This window comes from Rhinatrema bivittatum, chromosome 9 (assembly GCF_901001135.1).
Source record: "Rhinatrema bivittatum chromosome 9, aRhiBiv1.1, whole genome shotgun sequence".
NCBI lineage: Eukaryota > Metazoa > Chordata > Amphibia > Gymnophiona > Rhinatrematidae > Rhinatrema > Rhinatrema bivittatum.
Window position 1 is genome coordinate 16782435 of NC_042623.1, and position 19398 is coordinate 16801832.

Below are 19398 nucleotides of genomic sequence, written 5' to 3' on the forward strand. Positions count from 1 at the left end.
ATTTAGTATGTAAATGTTCCTGACTAATAGTCATTAGGGGTAAAATGTTTAGGGTTTGCTGCTTTGAACGGAAAGAGGGGGCATCTTGACACAGGCCAGTCGGAATCTGACTTGGTGCCCTATTTTACTGAACTTTTTCTTGTGTGTTAAAAGGATATTGGAGCTGGGGTAGACAAAAACAAAAACAACCCATATCCAACAATTCAGCATTTTATTTTTGCCGGGCTGCTAAATGGGCTTCTGTAGTTTCTGGTTATCTCACCGCACAGCAGTTCCTGTCGGGTATCTGAGGGACTTGTCTCCAGGACTCTGGCGCTTTTCTACTCTAAGAAACTGCAGTGATCAGGAATACTGTGCATTTTGTAATATACAAATAGGAGCCCGATGTACTAAGGGTTTTTCCCACATTGTATCTATAGGAAAAATGCATAATTAGTACATCTGGCCCATACAGTTGTCTGTTTTAGCTGAATGTCCTGGGGGGTTTTTTGTTTTTTTTTTTAAAGTCAGGCAAAATTTCAGTTTCTGTGTAAGCATTAACCTAGGTCCTGCAGTGCTCTGGTTTATTATTCTATATTTTTTTTTTCTGGAGCATAAACAGCCGCATGCAATATGTAAATCTGTAAAAGGACTGGATACATGGTTTGCAGATCATCTGGGGGCAGTTCATCATGTGAGACAGCAGGACTGAAAGGGGACGCGTCAAGTGAGATGTGAGCATGAGACCAGTTACAGGAACCGTGGGATGGTACTGGCGACCACAGAGAGGCAGGGGAGTGGAACAGACTAGATAATGTTTGGAAGTCCAGTTATTGCTGGGTGCTTTAAACGGGCCTAGAATCCCCTTCCAGCTCTGGAAGATTCACGGAGCGGGCTGCAGGTTGGTACTCCGAGGCACAGTGTTCAGAAGAGAGATGTTAATCTGGTTACTTTTTTTTTTTTTTCCCCCCTTTGCCTGCTCTCTTCTGACTTCTGCCGCTGTGACGTTTGATTTTATCTGAACAGGTGCTGTGTCAGTGATCTCGCTGCAGCCTTGCTTCCTGCAGGCACCCCTCACACACACACACACACCATCTCCCCTCTGCCGCTCGGTGACCTGCTATAATCGGGTGAGGCAGCCAGCGGAGAAGTCGCCGCCGGGAACCTCTTGGTGACGAACACCCGGGTGGTCTCGCGCCACGCTTCTGAGGGAGAAGCGAAAGCCCTGCTCTTCAGGCGCAGAACGCGCGGCTCTTCGCCGCCGGCTGCCGGCGATCGCAGGGCAGGGCTGCGCGAGCGGGAGTCATTTCGGACGGAGTTCGCTTTTGCTTCTCAGGAGCTTCCAGGCTTTCACCTTGTTTCTGTTCGGCAGAAGGAGGCACCGCCGCCATGTCACCCTTTCTCCGGATCAGCTTCTCAAACTTCGACGTGGGACCCTACCGGCAGTCCCAGGGAGAGACCATGCTGCACCCTTATTGTGCTGTAATGGTGAAGGAAACCGTTGAAACAGGTAAGGGCTTTAACCGCTCGTGTATCACGTTCCCTGTGTCTGTGTGTGTGTGCGCGCGTGTGTGCACGCACAGGTCGTGAAACAAGTGCACACAGGAAAAGCACAGCACACACAAGAAAAAGGAAAAACAGACTTGTCTTTCAAGCACTGCGCATTAAATTTGTACAGTACGCTGCACAAGAAAACTTTTTTGCACATGCAGCCCAAAAAATATTAGAGAGGACACTGGATGGAAGCGTACCTGCTCTGCTGTTGAGTGTTCACATTGCCTAAAATTTACATACAAATAAACAGTTGCAGTGTACAAATCTCATTGTGATAACAATATTCCTGGAATCAAAACAGATTGGTAAAGCACTAAAAAAATCTTTTCATGTATTATTTTGCATTACAAAAAAAAGAGAGCGCGGGCACAAAAAGTTTGGTAAGGCAATTTAAAAACTATCAAGTAGAGCACATTAGGTCCCAAGCAAGCTGGCTTTTTCTATTTTACGTCTGCTGTGCTTCACTCTGCTTTTCGTTCTTGGGCTGCATCTGTAGTCGGAAACCAGGAAACCACAATGCCCACGGAACATGGCAAAGGGTAGAGCACATTAATCACCGGCCCGGTATTTTAGTTTTCTGTCGTCCTTCCGGGGACTTGGCGCGAGAAGGATAAGCACCAGAAGTGACTCTGGCCTAACCGGGGACCCTGGCTGTGTCAGGGTAGCCGGCCAGTGCTTTCCTGGAGCCCATTACAGTGGGCCTTTTTTTTTTTTTCTTCTTTGGAAGAAGCTTAAGCCGAGAGAGGGAGACGGCCACCTGCCTGGAAATCCTTTGTGAGACGTAGGCTCATGCCTTTGGCGTCTATTCCTTCACGGCTGAGCGCATTTTCCCACGCCAGGCATAGTCTGTTATCAGACAGAATCGTGGAAACGTCAGCGCCGGCCCCTGAGCACTGTCGTCGCGGGCAATTACCTCACGATGTCGCCCACTGCGAGGGGCGCAATCATTGAAGCACGAAAGTCCGATACTGCTGGGGCCGCCACTGGTATCTTGTCATGTACTCAGTGCCAAGATCACTTAACAGGGTTAGACTGCCCCTTCCCCCATAAAAAGCGCACAGTCCAACTTTTGAGAGAGGTTAAGTAACTCGATGATGGTCATGGCAAATGGACAAGGAAGTCAAACTGCGTCTTCAGGGCTTGTGGTTCGAGTACTAAACTGCATCGCAGTATCATTGGCCCAATGATACTCCCTCTGGCTTGATAAATCAGATTGTGCATTACTTTCTGGGCTAACCAGCCGTCCTATTACTTAATCTTCTGAGCCTTTACCAAGGGTCATTCATTGTATTCAAGAACTCAGATACAGTAAAAACGCGTTCGCCCGCTCTCCCAATGCGCGCACAGGCCACTCTCCCTGTGCACGCGATTCAGTATTTTAATTTATTTTAATTAGGGCTGGCAGTAAAAAGAGGCGCTAGGAACACTAGTGCGTTCCTAGCGCCTCTTTTTTGACAGGAGCGGCGGCTGTCAGCGGGTTTGACAGCCGACGCTCAATTTTGCCGGCGTCGGTTCTCGAGCCCGCTGACAGCCACGGGCTCGGAAACCGGACGCTGGCAAAATTGAGCGTCCGGTTTTCGACCCGCGAGCCTATTTCAAATTGTATTTTTCTATTTTTTTTACTTTTTTTTAACTTTCGGAACCTACGACTTAATATCGCCATGATATTAAGTCGGAGGTGCACAGAAAAGCAGTTTTTACTGCTTTTCTGTGCACTTTCCTGGTGCCCGGAGAAATTAGCGCCTACCTTTGGGTAGGCGCTAATTTCTGAAAGTAAAATGTGCGTCTTGGTTGCACATTTTACTTTCTGTATCACGCGGGAATACTTAATAGGGCCATCAACATGCATCTGCATGTTGATGGCACTTTTAGGTTCGGGGGGGGGGGGGGGGGGGTTTGACTCGCGTTTTGGACGCGCTATTACCCCTTACTGAATAAGGGGTAAAGCTAGCGCGTTCAAAACGTGCGTCCAATCGCAGGGTAACAGTGCGCTCCACCGGAGTGCACTGTACTGTATCGGCCTGTGAATAAGGGGTAAAGCTAGCGTGTGCAAAACGCGCGTCCAATCGCGGGGTCTGTACTGTATCGGCCCGCAAATAGTGCAGCACTTAAAAGGAACGATTCCCCATCACCCCCTAGCCACTAACCACTCCCTCCCTCTGCAATGAAGATATTTCATTTCCTTTTGCCCAGCACAGATGTTGACTACATTTTAAATGCTAAAGGGTTGTGGTTGCCATGTTAGGCTGGGTGAATTGGTAGAAATAAAATTCAACAAATAGCCCGATGAAAAGACCTCACCCAGGGCCTACCTGCAACACCTTTGTGCCGAGCTTTGCCGGGCTCTGCTCCCTTCATCAGGTCAGCGCTGAATGAGCTGGGGGGATGTCTGAATACGGAAGTAAATGACAGGTTAGCAGGGTGCTGTTTGTTTTCCGGTCTGGAAAGGGTAGTAAAAGAAAGGTGCTGGGCGGGGAGCGATGAGTTTGCAGGAACAGCAGAATTTACAGCTACAGGAGGACTATGAAAGATAACGGGCGAGACCAGCAGTGTCCCTGTGTGCATCAACCCCCACCCCCCTCCCTCTTTTAACTGCACCATCCTTGTAAATGTAACCTGTGATCTACTCGTACATTCAGGCAACGATCCCAACGTACCCTGTGCGCCGACCCGATGAAGCGAGCAGAGCTGGGGAAAACTCGTCATTAATGTGTTAAGTGAGTCCAAGGAAAAGGCCTCTCTTACTGCTTGTTCGCTGACCTCTATACGGAGAGGCGGATTTACACTACAGGCACCCACCGGCAATGGGGAGGCTGGAAATCATTAAAGGGTACGGGTTGAGGGGGGGGGGAGGGGAGTAGCTCCCAGAAATCATCGGCGAGGGGGGCAGGGCCCTCCCCTCTGCAAACCTTTCCAGCTGTCGGCACTGCAACGCGTTCTTCCCGCGGAGAAAAAGCGGGGCCTGCGCTCACGCGCCCGCAGCTCCCAACCGCCCTCCGCAGGTGCACGCAGGCTTCCGGTTACCAGGGCAACCTGGCCTCGGGGCCCGCTGGGCGTGCGCGAGCCGGCGCGGAGGCCCCGCGTTTCCCCACGGGAAGACGCCGCTGCAGAAAGGGGGTGTAAGCCGGGGATGGCGGCAGCAGCGCCGGGGGCACTCGCCTAAATCCGGGCCTGCGGACTTCCATGTTTAAATGCTAAGGAAACTTACCGGCAGCCTTCTCTGACAGGTTCCACCTCACCGGGGAGGGCTGCACTTCTTTGCTCCTTTGTGTCCATGGCTTTGTCATTCCAATTTCTCTAAAGAATGAGACCCGAGGGCCATAGATTCACCGGGGGGGGGGAGATGAGGACTGACTTGTCCTGTCCTCGGTGTCATGGAGTCACCTGGTGGTCCAGCTCTTGCAGTGCTCCGTGATGGGGCCCATCATAGGTGAGGCACCCCGTACCCTTCAACCTGTGCTGTGTAGTGTGTCGTCCCCCCCCCCCGGGCTCACTGTTGTCCCTCGTCCTCTTACCAAAGTGATTAGACAGCATAACATCAGGTTTCACATCTGTACCAATGATAATGCAGTTATATCTGCATTTTCTGGGGGTTACTAGAAGTCTTGCAATTGTCAATATTAATGTCTGCCTCACTGAGATTTGGAACTGGTTAGTGAAAAATAAGCTTTGGCTGAATCCACTGAAAGTGGTGATCCACCCTATCTAATTTGGGGGAAATTACATTTTTGGTGGCAGGTGCTCTTCTCCCAGAATGGCTGGAGCTTAGAATCTAACTCTTGGATTATGGTTTGACTTTGGAGACCCTAAAACATCAGGAAATGCATTTTACTACTTAAGAAATATTTTTTAAAAATTAAATAATGATTTGATTCTCCAGCATTATCGTGTTTGCAGCAGGCATTAATGATTTCATGTCTGGACTAGGGAACTGCCCCCTGGGTTAGCATTTGTGGCGTTTACAAATGGCTCAGACTACAGTGGCCTGCCTTCTCACTGATCATAAACTTAGAGATCATTAACTGCAGCACTGAAAAAGCCGCATTGGCTTCAATTGATGTGGAAGGCAACATTTATGCTGCACTTAGTATTTTAGAGTTTGAATGGGCTCATGTTCCAAGAAAGGTGTTTCATTCGTAGGAGGAAGGTTTGGTAACTATCCCATCAGTTAAGGATGTTCACCTGGCGGGTACATGCAAATATATTTTTTTGTTTTATTATGAATTGTTTATTTGAATTGCTTTGTTGGCATTTGTATTATTTAGTTTGCATTTCTAATAATGTTAGATTTTTGAATTGTTCCTTGCTTCAAGTTCTTTTTGATTTTAGGTAAGAAATCTTTTAAAATAAATAAGTAACCTGCACCCTGTTTCCAACACCAGGGCATCCCAAACCCATTCTGGTGACCGCACAGCCAGTTGGTTTTTCTGGATATCTGCAAGGAATATGCATGAAAATAAATATGCATACATTGGAGACCCATTATATACTGTATATCTTCAGTATGTAAGTTATGTGTGATGTGGTAGTCTCTGATGAATTGGCCAAGGGGGGGGGGGGGGCGGCATGTAGATGTTTAATAGTGTGGGTGAGGATGAAACCTTGAGGTACGCCACAGGAAAGAGCTGGTCGTTCCCAGAATCCTGTTTCTATGGCCTACTGATTGGGTGCCGTCTGATAGAAAAGAAATGAATAGAGCCAGGCATGTCAATCCCTGGTTCCTTGGTCTGGAGATGAAGATGCTGTGGTCAATAGTATCTAAGGCTGCAGAGAGATCAAAGAGAATTAGCAGTGCTGATTTACCAGGGTCTAGGTAGAGATGAAGCCCATCAGCCAGGCTCATTAGCATAGTTTCAGTGCTATGGTGTGAATGGAAGCTAGATCAGTAGGGATCTAGGGTATTGATGGTGTGTAGATAATCAGAGAGTTGCCTGTTTTATGATCTAGACAGAAGCTAGAGATTTGTTGGTGATGATGATCTGGATGGGATGAAGTAATTTGGTTTTGGCTTGAAAGATTAACCAAGATGGGCAGGGGTCTTCAGAGCTGGTGGTAGGTTTGAGAGTGGCAACAGGGAATTCACCTTCTTTTTCTCATAGTGGATGGAAATGTGCCAGTGAGTGTTGTGGAGAAGGCCATTGTGTTTCTGGAAGGCTTCCTGTTGGATGCATACTGTCTTGTCCATGAAGAAAGCAGCTAGTTTGTCACAGTGTGCTTCTATTGAGAGGGAGGGAGAATGGGAGGAATGGATCCTATTAATGGTCCAGAATCGCTCTCTGGGTGAGTGCTCAGCTTGATTGTTTTCATGTAGTAGGCTCTCTTTGCTTTGTTGATAGCCTTGCCATGGACCACCTGGTATTTTCTGCATTTGGTCTTGGCTAGATCCGAATATGATTTGCACCATTTTTGTTCCAATTTTGTGCCCAGTCTTTTTAGAACTTTTAATTCTGCTGTGAACCAGAGAGTTGTTTTTTTTTTTAATGCCAATGATATTGCAGGGGTAATCTTATATATGGCCAGTTTAATGTCAGAGTTCCGGTTGTGTATTTAGGTGGATGTGGAGGGGGAAGAAGAGTGCGCTGCAAAGGATATTTATTTATTTAACATTTTGTATGAGGATAGGAGGATAGAAAGAAGAGTTGGACCAGCCTTGGGATAGTATCCAGCTTTCTAGGGAGGATACTGCCTAGAAATCTGGATACTATCACACTTTCTGTATTTCAGAGTGCACAAGGTGGTGTCCAGGAGAGTTTGGTTGTCTGTAAATTCTTGATTAGTTGTGCCTAATCCTGTATAAATTGGCATTAAGTATGTGTCCTGCAGTGTGGGTTGGCCTATTCACTCTCTGGCTAGGCCAAAGGTTTCTTTTTTTTCAATTTATTCTTTATTATTTTTTCAATGATACAATCATGGAAAGGATTATACATATTGTATATCACATATATCCAATATTATCAAACAATATTAAAATAAACATATCTTATTATGTGATACCAAACATAGTTGGGGGAGAACATCTTCCAAAAATATTTTCAAAGGAAATCTGAAGTCTAATTATCCCTCAACTCTAAGAGGGTATTTAAGACTACAGCCAACAATAATTGAGAAGGAGATTTTCTTCTTAATTTAAGGACCTTTTACCTCTAACACTCCCAGATTGGATTCCAATTTATCTAATAAGAAAGTCTCCAAATGAGATGGATCTGTAAACCCAAATTTTTTTCCTTTATAGTTCACATAACATATACAGGGAAATTTCAAAAAGAATGTTCCACCCATAGCCACAACATGATGTTTTAATGACAAAAAAGCCCTTCTTCTAGCTTGGGTGGATCTAGCTACATCAGGAAAAATCTGAATTTTTTGTCCACAAAAGGAGAGATCCTTATTAGAAAAAAATTTCTAAACACCTTATCTTTGTCTTGCTCAGATAAAAAGGAAATGAAGACAGTGGCTCTGCTCCCAATAGTATCAAGAGAATCCTCCAAGAAGGTAGAGATGCCTAAACTTGGAGGACTCTCCTGACCCTGACTCGGCACCGTTCCCTCCCTCTTCTTATTAAGATAATATATTTTAGATAGATTAGGAATTTCTTCATCTTTATACATCAAAAACTCTTTAAGAAATTTCTTAAACAAGGCCAAAGGTTTCTATTGGGGTTAAAGATTCTTGAGGGAGGGCCAGCTGCCCCAAATCTACATGAACATTGAAATCTCCTAGGATTAGCATCCTTGGGTGTTCCAGGATGATCTCAGTAATGAATTGTAGTAGATCATGTAGAGTCTCGGTGGGGATTGTTGGTGACTGGTGTATTAGGAGGATCCCCCATTTGGGATGTGTGTCAGCCTGGAGGAAGATTGTTTCTATGTGATAGAACATGTCAGCCCTAAGTCACTTCCGAACATGATGACTACCCCACTTCCTCTTTTGTTCCTGAAAGGCTGAGGGTGTAGGTATAATTAAGAACATAAGACATAAGAAATTGCCATGCTGGGTCAGACCAAGGGTCCATCAAGCCCAGCATCCTGTTTCCAACAGAGGCCAAACCAGGCCACAAGAACCTGGCAATTATCCAAACACTAAGAAGATCCCATGCTACTGATGCAATTTATAGCAGTGGCTATTTCCTAAGTAAACTTGATTAATAGCCGTTAATGGACTTCTCCTCCAAGAACTTATCCAAACCTTTTTTGAACCCAGCTACACTAACTGCACTAACCACATCCTCTGGCAACAAATTCCAGAGCTTTATTGTGCGTTGAGTGAAAAAGAATTTTCTCCAGTTAGTCTTAAATGTGCTACTTGCTAACTTCATGGAGTGCCCCCTAGTCCTTCTATTATTCAAAAGTGTAAATAACTGAGTCACATCTACTCATTCAAGACCTCTCATGATCTTAAAGACCTCTATCATATCCCCCCTCAGCCGTCTCTTCTCCAAGCTGAACAGCCCTAACCTCTTCAGCCTTTCCTCATAGGGGAGCTGTTCCATCCCCTTTATCATTTTGGTTGCCCTTCTCTGTACCTTCTCCATCGAAACTATATCTTTTTTGAGATGCAGCGACCAGAATTGTACACAGTATTCAAGGTGTGGTCTCACCATGGAGCGATATAGAGGCATTATGACATTTTCCGTTTTATTAACCATTCTCTTCCTAATAACTCCTAACATTCTGTTTGCTTTTTTGAGTGCTGCAGCACACTGAGCCAACGATTTTAAAGTATTATCCACTATGATGCCTAGATCTATTTCCTGGGTGGTAGCTCCTAATATGGAACCAAACATTGTGTAACTACAGCAAGGGTTATTTTTCCCTATATACTTATATATTTTTCCCTATATACTGTTCTATGTAAAGCCCCTTATCTCTGTTGGGCAGTTTATTGTTATATGTAAACCGGAGTGATTTGTAGTCTCTATAAGAACCTCGGTATATAAAAATAAATAAATATATGGAAGACCTTGCACTTGTCCACATTAAATTTCATCTGCCATTTTTATATTCCCTGAGGCACTCCACTGTTTACCCTTTTCCACTGAGAAAATTGACCATTTAATCCTACTCTCTGTTTCCTGTCTTTTAACCAGTCACCTTTATCAACCCTGAGAGAGAGAGAGAGAGAGAGAGAGAGAGAGAGAGAGAGAGAGAGAGAGAGAGAGAGAGAGAGAGAGAGAGAGAGAGAGAGAGAGAGAGAGAGAGAGAGACTGGCCATAATAGCATGTCCCATGCATAAGTATTTATATCCCTAGGATAGGCCCACCTAGTAACTCGAGGTGGGGATTAGATAAGAGTGTAGGGGGTTAGGGGCCACTTTCACATTCTACATGAGACATACGAACAGAACAGTGGTCTCTTGTGAACATTTGATGGCCTTCGGAGTGAGGAAACTCCCTCCAAGATGAGAATTGGGCAAGGGTCTCTCAGCCTAGCTTGATGTTACCCAGGTAGAGAGTCCATCAAGGTAGGTTGAGAGATCCTTGCCCAAATCTCATCTTGGAGGGAGTTTCCTCACTCCGAAGGCCAGCTAATCTTCACAATAGACCACTGTTCTGTTCGTATGTCTCATGTAGAATGTGAAAGTGGCCCCTAACCCCCTACACTCTTATCTAATCCCCACCTCGAGTTACTAGGTGTGAAAGTGGTCCCCAGTGGTTTCAGGTTGGTTTGGCACTTATCGCAGAATATGAAGTGGTATCGCAATGTGCAGTAACTTAGCTGTTCTCACAGGTAAGTTTCGCAAAATGCGATAAACACTACATTAGCATAAACCACGCCCCTTTTGCTAATGCATGCGGTATTTACCGCATTTTGATAAATGAACCCCATAGTGACCCTAGGTACATGCCTAGTCAAGTTTGTGTAGAAGTCTATGCAGGTTGCATAATAAATAATAATAATAAAAAAAAATAGCCCAGAATGTACCCAATAATTAAATATGGATGAAGGTGAGCATGTGACTGCCTGTACTTCTCCTGCACGCTGCTGCTGTAGATTATACTTTGTTATTTGGAGATCTGTGTGTAACTTGTACCTGTAGACTTTCGCCAGCATGGATGTGAAGTTGGTAGGAAGGTGGCAGGCTGCTGTGGATAACTAGAAAGCTTTCACATGTTCTGAGTAACTTTGAAGTGGAAGAAAGCTGCCCTTTGCAGTGTCTGGCTTGAACGGGCCTCCTGGGTCTGTCTCGCTTTGACTCCTGCTAGGATGACATTTGCGTCTGCAGAGATTTTGGTCTCTGGAAAGGTCAGAGTGAGGCTGAAGATCTGGGTGTCCTAGCCCTGTGGAACGATCCTGTGCTTTTTTGCTCACGATTGCCTGGAGTAAACGGGTGCAAGGAAAACCTTGAACTTTCAATTTTGCTTTGGTTTTGTGTCTTTTGTTTTCTTTTTTTTTTTAAGTCTGCACTAAATCTTTTCAGTACAAGCTACAATTATTTGGTGCATGCTAAAACAAAGAAGCAAAATAAAATGTCATTGAGATCCATGTTCAGACGTATTTAGCCAGATAACTCAGAATAAATTCGAGCTGCATAACTCATTATCCGACTAAAGTTAGAGGGAAACCGAAACAAAAAGGTTTGACCCCTGCACATCCCTACTAAGTGGTTTACCTTAGACTAAAAAAAATACATGAGGCAAACTGCGATATACAAATATACAAAACAGAATAAATATAGAGCTGAAAAGCAATTTGAGTACTAAACAATAAAATAATAATCCAGCAGCTTCCCACACAGTTGGGACCGGAACAGGAAAATACATCTTCTCAGTCTTGAATCCCTCCACTCTGTGCCAATGGACGGCAGCTATTAGCAAGAGGCGGTGTCATCTTGCCGTGCCGGTACAGCTCACAACCGAACACAAACAGAAGCCTGGAGCTTGAGGGCAGATGAGTACCACGAGGCCCGTCAAGGTCCAGCTTGTGCGCCCAAGTCAATTCCTATTGCTTTGCTTTAAACCCGTCTTTCCCTTCACTCCTTTATAATCAAGGATCCCCTGCTCTTATCCCAGGCTTTCCTTGACTTCTGTTACTGCTTTTGCCGCCACTGGTTGGCCGTTCCATGCACCCATCACCCTTTTCGTGAAGAAATATTTTCTAGTGTTTCTCTTGGGTCCTGCTAACCTTCTTGCTGTCTCTACAGTAAATTTCATTGGAAATAGAGAATCTATACAACATTTGTAGCCAAGGAACAGGACCTGCCCACGTTCGAAAGATGGCCGTCCCTTGCCCTTCTAATCCTCCTGCTTCTGCAGAGAGATCTGGGACCGGTCGTCCTGAATCTGAGATGACAGTATGAGGTATCACCACTGAAGGGCTGTGAGATTTTTGTATCCTCTGGGGAAAGATAAACAGTGCTTTCCCCCAGAGGGTGTAATTTTTATGCTGATGATGGTGTTATTGAATCAGCAAATCCATCTGGCAGTGACGCCAGGTTCCGCAGGGCTATAGAGAATGCCACCCCTCACCGACAGCAATGCCCAGCAAATGAGCCGACTGTTTCCTCTTCTCCGCTGAAGACCTCAACAGGAATGCCCTGACGCCACCGACCTGCGCGAGCATTTGCATAATTCCAGCTCCGCTTACTGCTGCAGTGGCTATGCTACCCCCGTTCCTTTGCCTGATGAGCAACTGCTAACTCTCTGCCAATCATTTGAAAGGGGCTCTGCCAGTACCAGAGCCTCTTTTAATGTGCATGGTGGAGGAGCCACAATAAGCCAGGGCCTAGTGATAGCTTTAGACCTTCTGTGCAGCTGCAGCAATGAGGTTGTCACAGGGTCCTGTGAGTGCCAAGTCTTCTGACACCAGATGTTGTCTCAAGTATTTTGCCAGGACTGGCACGACGGCCGAGCGGCAAGTGCCATGTGCTGCCATGCAGAAGTCCTCAGTTTGGTTCCTGGCTCGGAGATTTTGTGCACATCTCCTGTTTTACACACATTTAACTTTGCTATACCCTCATTTCTGGACCAAAAAACCCCCCCAACAAAACAGCAAGATTGTATAGCAAATGCTTGCTGTTACCTGTAAATCCTGTAGCCATTCTGAGGATAATTAAAACAGCAAAAGCTGAAGAAACAACATGACCTACCCTACCACAGTGTCTTCCAAAGCGGGAATTTGTGTTGGTCTGGAAATCCACCTTGAAAAAGCTGGAGAAGAGGTCTCAGGCAGCTAGCGGCCATGGTCAGTTGCACCTCAACCCAAGCCAACGTAGGTAGAGGAGCACTTCACCTCACACTCTTTTCACTAGGAACAGATTGTAACTGTTTAGGGGTTCATTTCTGATGGTTTTAGGGCTCCTGTGAGAGTGGTTTAGTGCTACGTGCATGACAGCACTCACTCAAGGGTACTGCTTTGAGTTGGTCAAGAGCTGAAATGACGTCGCACAACTCCAACAGTTGTGGTTCCATCTGCTCTCATTTTATTTACAGGCAAAGAGGTCCATATTCAAAAGCATTTTGCGACTAACTGAGAAGTTAGCTGGCTAAATGAATATTCAGGAGCGGAACTGGGAGGAGGTGAATTAGCTAGCTAAGTTAACTGCCTAACTCTGATATTCAGACTTAGCTAGATGATTTAGCCAGCTAAGTCTGGTTGGGCCAAATAGCTGCCCTAAAGTTAGCCGGCTATAGTTAGCCAGTTAACTTAATCGTGAGGATGCACGATCGAATATAAGAACATAAGAACATGCCATGCTGGGTCAGACCAAGGATCCATCAAGCCCAGCATCCTGTTTCCAACAGAGGCCAAACCATGCCACAAGAACCTGGCAATTACCAAAACACTAAGAAGATCCCATGCTACTGATGCTAGTAATAGCAGAGGCCATTCCCTAAGTCAACTTGATTAATAGCAGATAATTAACTTCTCCAAGAATTTATCCAAACCTTTTTTAAACCCAGCTACACTAATTGCACTAACCACATCCTCTGGCAACAAATTCCAGAGCTTTATTGTGCATTGAGAGAAAAAGAATTGTCTGTGATTAGTTTTAAATGTGCTACTTGATAACTTCATAGAGTGCCCCCTAATCCTTCTATTATCCAAAAGAGCAAATAATCAATTCACATTTACCCGTTCTAGACCTCTCATGATTTTAAACACCTCTATCCTATCCCCCCTCAGCCGTCTCTTCTCCAAGCTGAACAGCCCTAACCTCTTCAGCCTTTCCTCATAGGGGAGCTGTTCCATCCCCTTTATCATTTTGGTCGCCCTTCTCTGTACCTTCTCCATCGCAACTCTATCTTTTTTGAGATGCGGCGACCAGAATTGTACACAGTATTCAAGGTGCAGTCTCACTATGGGGCGATATAGAGGCATTATGACATTTTCCGTTTTATTCACCATTCCCTTCCTAATAATTCCTAACATTCTGTTTGCTTTTTTGTCTGCTGCAGCACACTAAGCCGATGATTTCAATGTATTATCTACCATGGCACCTAGACCTTTTTCTTAGGTGGTAGCTCCTAATATGAAACCTAACATCGTGTAACTACAGCATGTAACCTACAGTTAGTAGGTATTGTTTTTCTTGCTAACATTGCTATCCGGTCCGTGTCCGAATATGGACCTCAACGTATTTACAAGCTGATCCATAAGCATACGTTGAGTGCACACAAGTCTTAATTATCTGTGCTGAGCATGTTGGGTTCCATATCAGTATTCCAATTTGTAATTGACAGATTTTAACAAATCCCTCACCATTAAACCTTTTCTTCTAGTATGTGATTAATTTAAGAGCATTGGGATTACAGATCTCAATTCAATAGACAAATCATTGATACATCATACTCACTAACATTAATGTAGTAATGATGGCAGAAAAAGACCAAATGGTACATCTAGACTGCCCAGCAAGTTCCTTATGGTAGTAACTGCCACTCCATGCTGGCTCCCCTCATATCTCCACTGAGGGCAGAATCTACCGCTCTGCGCAGGTTACCCCAAAAGCCTTATGTTAAAGGTAGCAATATTTATATTCCAAAGCAAGCAACTTTCAAACCCATTACAAAATTATTGCTAGCAGTGTTGTACAGGGTGCGCAGCCTTCATGATAATTCAGACAATGCTGTTTGAATTTGCTTTGCTTTTGGACTTGGCTGTAGAAGCAGTCCTGTGCCTTGTCCCTAATGTATGCTTATCAGTACCCCGCATCATAAAAGTCGGGGCTCAGCATTGACTATTGTCTGAATCCAATTCCCCTTTTCCCCCTTGCTGTCGAAGCAGAGAGCGATGTTGCAGTTGCATAGAAACATAGAAATGATGGCAGAAGAAGACCAAACGGCTCATCCAGTCTGCCCAGCAAGCTTTCACACTTATTTTTTTCATACTTATCTGTTACTCTTGGCCCTTATAAGTAACATTTTGGTTCTATTTCCCTTCCATCTCCGCCATCGATATAGATAGCAGTGCTGGTGCTGCATCTAAGTGAAGTTTCTAGCTAATTGTTTAGGGGTAGTAACCACCGTAATAAGCAAGCTACTCCCACGCTTGTTTACCCAGCCTGTACAATTCAGTCGTTGTTGGTTGAATATAAATCCTCTTTTCTTCATTCCCCCTGCTGTTGAAGCAGTGAGCTGCGCTGGATATGTATTCCAAGTGAAGTGTCAGGCTTAATTGAGTCTGGGTAGTAACCGCCGTAACAAGCAATCTACACCCATGCTTATTTGTTTATCCAGACTATGTAATTCAGTCCTTGTTGGTTGTTGTCTGAATATAAATAATCTTTTCTTCATTCCCCCTGCCATTGAAGCAGAGAGCTATACTGGATATGCATTGAAAGTGAAGTATCAGGCTTATTTGGTTTGGGTAGTAACCACCGTAACAAGCAAATCCTTTTTTCCACATTTCCTTTTGCCATTGAAGCATAGAGCAATGTTGGTATTGCATTAACCATGTGTATGTTTATTGAATAAGGATATTAATCTCCAGGTAGTAGCCATCATTCCCACAAGCCACCCCCATGCCTCTTCTCTTCATTCACATTCTCTAGATTTTATGGATCCACAGTGTTTATCCCACGCCCCTTTGAAATCCTTCACAGTTTTGGTCTTCACCACTTCCTCCGGTAGGGCGTTCCAGGCATCCACCATCCTCTCCGTGAAGAAATACTTCCTGACATTGGTTCTGAGTCTTCCTCCCTGGAGCTTCAAATCGTGACCCCTGGTTCTGCTGATTATTTTCCAACGGAAAAGGTTTGTCTTTGTCTTTGGATCATTAAAACCTTTCAAGTATCTGAAAGTCTGCATCATATCACCTCTGCTCCTCCTTTCCTCCAGGGTGTACATATTTAGATTCTTCAATCTCTCCTCATAAGTCATTCGATGAAGACCATCCACCTTTTTGGTCGCCCTTCTCTGGACCGCCTCCATCTTGTCTCTGTCTCGGTCTCCAGAACTGAACACAATACTCCAGGTGAGGCCTCACCAAGGACCTGTACAAGGGGATAATCACTTCCCTTTTCTTACTCGATATTCCTCTCTCTATGCAGCCCAGCATTCTTCTGGCTTTAGCTATCGCCTTGTCACATTGTTTCGCCAACTTCAGATCATTAGACACTATCACCCCAAGGTCTCTCTCCTGCTCCATGCACATCAGCCCTTCTTCCCCCATCGAATACAGTTCATTCGGATTTCCACTCCCCATATGCATGACTCTGCACTTCTTGGCATTGAATCTCAGCTGCCATATCTTTGACCACTCTTCCAGCTTCCTTAAATCCCGTCTCATTCTCTCCACTCCTTCCGGCGTGCCACTCTGTTGCAGATCTTAGTGTCATCCGCAAAAAGACAAACCTTACCTTCTATCCCGTCCGCAGTGTCGCTCACAAAGATATTGATATGAAGATATGATATTGCATCATGGGCATTAAGGCTAATTGAGTGATGATTCAGATGAACTGACCCAAATCACAGTGAATCTGGAAGATGTGGTAGGCCAGATTAACAAACTGAAGAGTAGCAAATCATCTGGACCAGATGGTGTTGAAAAATGACATTTTAGACCTTTTACAATTAATTTCTAAGTTATCATTACAATCATTCATTGCACCTGAAGACTGGAAGGTGGCCAATGTAACCCTGATATTTAAAAAGGGCTCCAGGGTGATCTGGGAAACTATAGACCGGTGAGCCTGACTTCACTGCCAGGAAAAATCATGGAAACTGTTATAAAGATTACACGTACTGCAATAAGATTACACATACCGCAACGTGATTTGAGATCGTCAAATAAAGGATTACTCTCAATCCCGAGCATTAGATCGGCCCACTTATGCGAAGTAAGAGAGCGAGCTATATCAATTGCGGGTCTCAAACACTGGAACAAAATGCCACTGGATCTGAGATTACAGCAAGATAAGAAACAATTTCGGAAAGGTCTAAAAACATGGCTGTTCCGGCAAGCATATGCAGACGAGTAAAGTGCATATCCCTAGGCATCCCTAGGCATTTTTAGCATGTTTTAACCTTTTACTTATATTGCTTTTACTTTTTAGCCTGTGGTAATTTTATAGTTTTAAAAATGTAGTTTTTATTGATATTTATAATATAGTAATTGATTTTTTCTATTTTCCCCTTTTTACTGTGATAAATTGTGAACCGTCAAGATGGACCTTGTCCGCACAACGGTATATAAAACTGTTCAAATAAACAAATAAAAATAAAGAATAAAATCACAGAACATATAGATAGACATGGTTTGATGGGACACAGTCAGCATTGATTTACACAAGAGAAGTCTTACTCATAAATCTGCTACATTTTTTGAAGGGGTGAATAAACACGTGGATAAAGGTAAACCTTTAGATGTGGTGTATTTGGATTTTCAGAAGGCATTTGACAAAGTCCTGCATGAGAGGCTTCTAAGAAATATAAAATGTCATGGGATAGGAGGAGATGTTCTGTGGATTGCAAATTGGTTGTATATTTATAAACGATCTGGAAAGGAGTATAAACGGAGAGTGTGGTGGATGCCTGGAATGGCCTTCCGGAGGAGGTGGTGAAGACAAAAACGGTGAAAGATTTCAAAAGGGCATGGGATAAACACTGTGGATTCCTAAAAGCTAGAGGATGGAAATGAAGAAAAGAATGCATGGGGGTAACTTGCTGGTGTGGTGGTTAAAACTCTTAACCAATAAGTCTTTATACTGTTGATGCAACTCCATTATTCCTCTCTGCTTTTATGGCAGGAGGGAAAGAAGAAAAGGGGAATTAGATGCAGACTGCAAGCAACAAGAACATTGGATTTTACGGTCTGGGAAAACAAATAAGCATGGGGGTAAGTTGCTGGTGTGGTGATTACTACCCTTAACCAACATGCTTGATACTTTGGATGCAACTCCAACATTGCTCTCTGCTTCAACAGCAAGAGGTAACAGGGAATTGGACTCGGACAGCAACCAACAATGGCCCTGACTTTGACGATTTGGGAAACTAAGTATGGGGCTGAATCGTATGGTGCAGCAGATGCTACCATAAGCTTGCTGGGTAGGCTGGATGGATGGTTTGGTCCTTTTCTGCCATCATTTTCTATCTTTCTATGAATGAGGTGGTCAAATTTGCAAATGCTACAAAATTTATACAGAGTAGCTAAGTCACAAGCAGATTGTGATAAATTGCAGGAGGACCTTGCAAGACTGGAAGATTGGGTGTCAATAGGGCAGATGAAATATAATGTGGACAAGTACAAGATGATGGATATAGGGAAAAATAACCCTTGCTATAGTTACGCAATGTTAGGTTCCATATTAGGAGCTATCTCCTAGGAAAACGATCTAGGAGTCATAGTTATATTACATTGAAATCGTCGGCTCAGTGTGCTGCGGCAGTCAAAAAAGCAAACAGAATGTTAGGAATTATTAGGAAGGGAATGGTGAATAAAACGGAAAATGTCATAATGCCTCTGTATCGCTCCATGGTGAGACCGCACCTTGAATACTGTGTACAATTCTGGTCTCCGCATCTCAAAAAAGATATAATTGCGATGGAGAAGGTACAGAGAAGGGCAACCAAAATGATAAAGGGGATGGAACAGCTCCCTTATGAGGAAAGGCTGAAGAGGTTAGGGCTGTTCAGCTTGGAGAAGAGATGGCTGAGGGATTTTTTCCATTCTTAGATACCACCATCTGGTCCTAAAGCCAATCAAAGTGGTGTACATTTGATAGAGGTCTACAAAATCATGAAAGGGCTTGAATGGGTAAATGTGAAACGGTTATTTATTCCTTCGGATAATACAAGAACTAGGAGGCACTCCATTAAGTTAGCAAGTAACACTTAAAACAAATCGGAGAACATTATTTTTCATTCAACATACAATTAAACTCTGGAATTCATTGCCAGAGGATGTGCTTAAGGCAGTTAGTGTTGCCATTTTAAAAAAGATTTGGATAAGTTCCTGGGAGGAGCAGTTCATAAACTACTATTAATTAATAGAGAATAGCCATTGCCTATTGCCGGCATTAGTATCATGGGATCTATTTAATGTTTGGGTATTTGCCAGGTACTTGTGACTTAGATTGGCCACTTCTGGAGACAGGACACTGGGCTTGAGATCTGACTGAGTATGGCATATCTTATGTTCTTATGGTTACGGGTAATAATCCCTGTGCCTTCTGTTAAGGATAGTAACTGCTGCTCTCTGCAGGTTACCCCCATGCACCCTTTTCTTCATTTCCATGCTCTAGTGTTTAGGGATCCATAGTGTTTTTCCCATGCCCTTTCATTTGAATTCATTTACTGTTTTCGCCTTCACCACCTCTTCTGGAAGGGCATCCCAGGCATCTATCACCCTCTCCCTGAAAAATATTTCCTGATGTTCGTTCTGAGTCATCCCTCCTGGAGTTACATTTCATGACCCCCTAGTTCTACAG

At 44.2% G+C, this 19398-nt stretch overlaps 1 protein-coding gene across 3 annotated transcripts in view; it reads left to right on the forward strand.

Moving 5' to 3' along the window:
* Window positions 1-776: 776 nt before the first annotated feature.
* The window catches only part of PRKCQ (protein kinase C theta), a 116434-nt gene continuing 97812 nt past the window's right edge, over window positions 777-19398 (forward strand). The window contains exon 1 of one of the 3 annotated variants that reach the window (XM_029616701.1): window positions 777-880. Coding sequence is in view for 2 of the 3 variants with exons in the window: in XM_029616699.1 (XP_029472559.1) it covers window positions 1369-1489 (121 nt within the window). In the remaining variant the exon portion in view is untranslated. Of the gene's footprint in view, window positions 881-994; window positions 1490-4617; window positions 4964-19398 lie in introns of those variants that run through there. The other 2 variants (XM_029616699.1, XM_029616700.1) reach the window with 2 other exon arrangements.